General features: G+C 36.0%; 1 protein-coding gene across 1 annotated transcript; it reads right to left on the bottom strand.

Annotated features, from left to right (window-relative positions):
• Positions 1-273: 273 nt before the first annotated feature.
• LOC126756925 (glutathione S-transferase 1) lies at positions 274-1,948 on the bottom strand. The gene is made up of 3 exons (XM_050470426.1): positions 1,889-1,948; positions 1,383-1,501; positions 274-1,029 (listed from the first exon to the last, which is right to left on the bottom strand). Exons 2-3 carry the CDS (start codon positions 1,478-1,480, stop codon positions 441-443), a joined length of 687 nt encoding a protein of 228 aa, XP_050326383.1. The 5' UTR covers positions 1,481-1,501; positions 1,889-1,948; the 3' UTR covers positions 274-440.
• Between the last annotated feature and the right edge of the window lie 861 nt (positions 1,949-2,809).

Here is a 2,809-nt window from a genome sequence, read left to right as displayed (position 1 = left end):
CGACATCAGGATTTTGTTGCGGCTCTGTACTTTGGCAATAACCGCTTATGAAGAGTGAAGAAGCACTGGCTGTAGATGGTCGGTCCTAGGTTTGTAGATGGTCGGAATTTTAACGTCAGTGACTGTGATATTAAGATCCAATCTGTACTAATTCGTGAGGTTCGTAAATTTGGCAGAGATTATTTTCCGAAGCAACAATACCAACTTCGAACAAGTCGGTGTTTAGAAATAAAAAAAGAAAAACTAACATTATAAATTTAAAAAACAACGAACTTCTCTTTTGCAAACAATTAAATTATTTATTTAGTTTCTCTTTAAAAAAGCTAACAATTATTAAATGTATTCTCTTCGAAATTTTTCTTAGTTTCACATTAAATTTTTCTCTTGCTTCATTTAATTATTAAATTCTAATATCAATGTTGATCAAAGCTGCCGCTCTTTTACTTCTCTGCCTCTTTAGCTTTTTTGTTCGCCACCATTTGCTCTTTAACAAAGCTACCCAACAAATCAGCGCCCTCTTTATTGCTCTTCTCGTAGTAAGGCAAGAGCGACATGCGCTTCAACCAAGCAGCCAACTGTGGGAATTTCTCTTCATCGATGGGCGCAAATTGCACGGCGGTGGACACCGAAGCGACAGCACAAAGATCAGCGATAGTCAAATGCTCACCGCACAAATACGACGCATTGGCAAGACACTTCTCCAAACCATCGTAGGCCAATTGCATGTATGAGATTTTCTCTTCCTGAATTTTGTCCGCACCAAAGTAGATAATCGGTTCGACCATAAGACGCACGCGTGGGAATAAATGACCGGCATCGAAGTAGAGACGCGCATCTACTTCCCTACGCTTCTGCGGATCTTTGGGATAGAGTGTCTCATCTGATGAGTATTTATCCACCAGATAAGCGTTAATCACATGCGAATCTGTTACGACAGTGCCGTTGTCATCCAGCACCGGTATGGTGTGCTGAGGATTGAGTTTGAGGAATTCAGGTGTTAGATGATCGCGCTGTTTGAGGTTCGTCGGACTGCAGATGGGGAAGGTTTGTGTGGGAGAGCAGAAAAAATTATTGAATAAATTAGCATATAAATATGAGATAGAGAGTTGTAAGTAGCGATTAGTGCTTCGGTTGTCATATATGTATACGTGAAACTTATATGGAGGCAATCATGAAAATCAAAGTTTACTGGATCCAAATCAAGTTATATAACTTTATATAAATTTACTATTTGATTTTACCATAATATAAATAACGGAAATTTTTGTTTTAGCTTTGGAATTTTGTGCTCAACTGAACTAAAAGCGGCGATCATTTGATTGTGTTACGTATACTACGTTCACACGCTTGACATTCCGAATGATAAGCATCACGACACTTACCGCAATTCTAATTCCAGTCCAATAGCGGCGGCTGTCAACAGCACGGCGCGGCATGGAGGGCTACGTAGCGTATAATACAGAACTGGTTTTGCCGACATCTTGACCAAGTAGGTAGTTATCTAGACAAATATGTAACGTCGAGTGTTGATGAAAGAAACAAAAATTTATATTATAATTTATAAATGAACACAAGTGCATATGTACTTATGTATATATATAATATAAGGGAAAAAAACAAAAAAAGATAGTTCGCTAACTCCTCTTCAAACAATTCACTTGGCCACTACAAAGTGCCAGCAACGGTATTAGCTATGAGTATCTATATTCAGAACTTCACTCCACTTCCTATAACTTTTCATAATATAACATTTCACCGATTTTGTATGTTTAATTATATGGGTTTCGAGCACAGCGAGGTGTACATTCGAAGTATAGAAATACAAAAACACTTAACAACAAAAGTTATAATTCATCAATTCGTTTACAATTAATGCTGAACAACACACCTGAACACTTTGTCGCTCACTCTGTAACTGAGCGTTTCACGACACGAACCGGTACTTTTTGTGAAAGTTACCAAAAAACAATTCATAATTGCTTAGCTTTGCCTACTTTTTGTTTTGAGTTGCGTCATGCAGTGAGCGTGGCGAGAGACCTAACTGTATTGCTCTTGAATAGTGTTGCCATTGAGATAAAGAATTATTAAGTTTACTGAATTTTTTTATTAGGGCATTTTAAGAGGGTATTCTGGTCTAGAAGCATGAATTTCAGGTAATTTTTAAAGTGTCGTAAAAAAAGGCAATTAATATTTTTAGTATCCATTTTTTTATTAGTTATTTGTTAATTTTAGAAGAGTAAAGAAAAAAATTAAAAACTAAAAAAAGTAAAAAATTTCAAAAATTGTGAGCTGACGAAGTGGGGGGTCTCTAAAAATTTCCACGTCACCATACCTATGATTTCAACACTACTAGTTATCTGAAACCAAAAAAAAAGAAAGATTATTAATCTAGAATAATGTCGCAATGACCGGAACTACGGAAAAGTGGGAAAAATTTTTTTTTCGCATTTTTTAAAAATAATAAAAATAAAAATTTGGGGATGGGGCTAGTTCCAACCATAGACAAGCCTATAAAGAAGACTCTAGAAAAATTTCAAGTAAGTCGGTCCAGTAGAACCTGAGAAATCGTGGGTATCGTTCCGAAAAAGTCAGTTTTGAGAAAAACGCGTTGAAAGTTTCGCGTAAAGTCTTTTGTTCGATTAGTTCTGGCCGAACCAGTTTGGATGTTGGGTCAGAAAAATGCCTATATGTCCGAGAATAATTTGAATTTTGAAAAATCCTCTTGTACACATATTCTTGAATAGTTAAACTTTGGAAATATAAAAAATTTCGATTTTTTTAAATTTCTAGACCAGAATGCCCCCTTAAG

The sequence above is a fragment of the Bactrocera neohumeralis genome, chromosome 4, assembly GCF_024586455.1.
Source record: "Bactrocera neohumeralis isolate Rockhampton chromosome 4, APGP_CSIRO_Bneo_wtdbg2-racon-allhic-juicebox.fasta_v2, whole genome shotgun sequence".
NCBI classification, from domain to species: domain Eukaryota; kingdom Metazoa; phylum Arthropoda; class Insecta; order Diptera; family Tephritidae; genus Bactrocera; species Bactrocera neohumeralis.
The sequence above is the reverse complement of the archived record's forward strand: the minus strand, read 5'-3'. Positions and strand labels throughout refer to the sequence as shown.

Coding starts and splice junctions, on each gene's coding strand:
- LOC126756925 (XM_050470426.1), bottom strand. CDS start 1,480: ATGTCGGCAAAACCAGTTCTGTATTATACGCTACGTAGCCCTCCATGC. Junction 1,030..1,382: donor GGACTGGAATTAGAATTGCG/GTAAGTGTCGTG, acceptor CCCCATCTGCAG/TCCGACGAACCTCAAACAGC.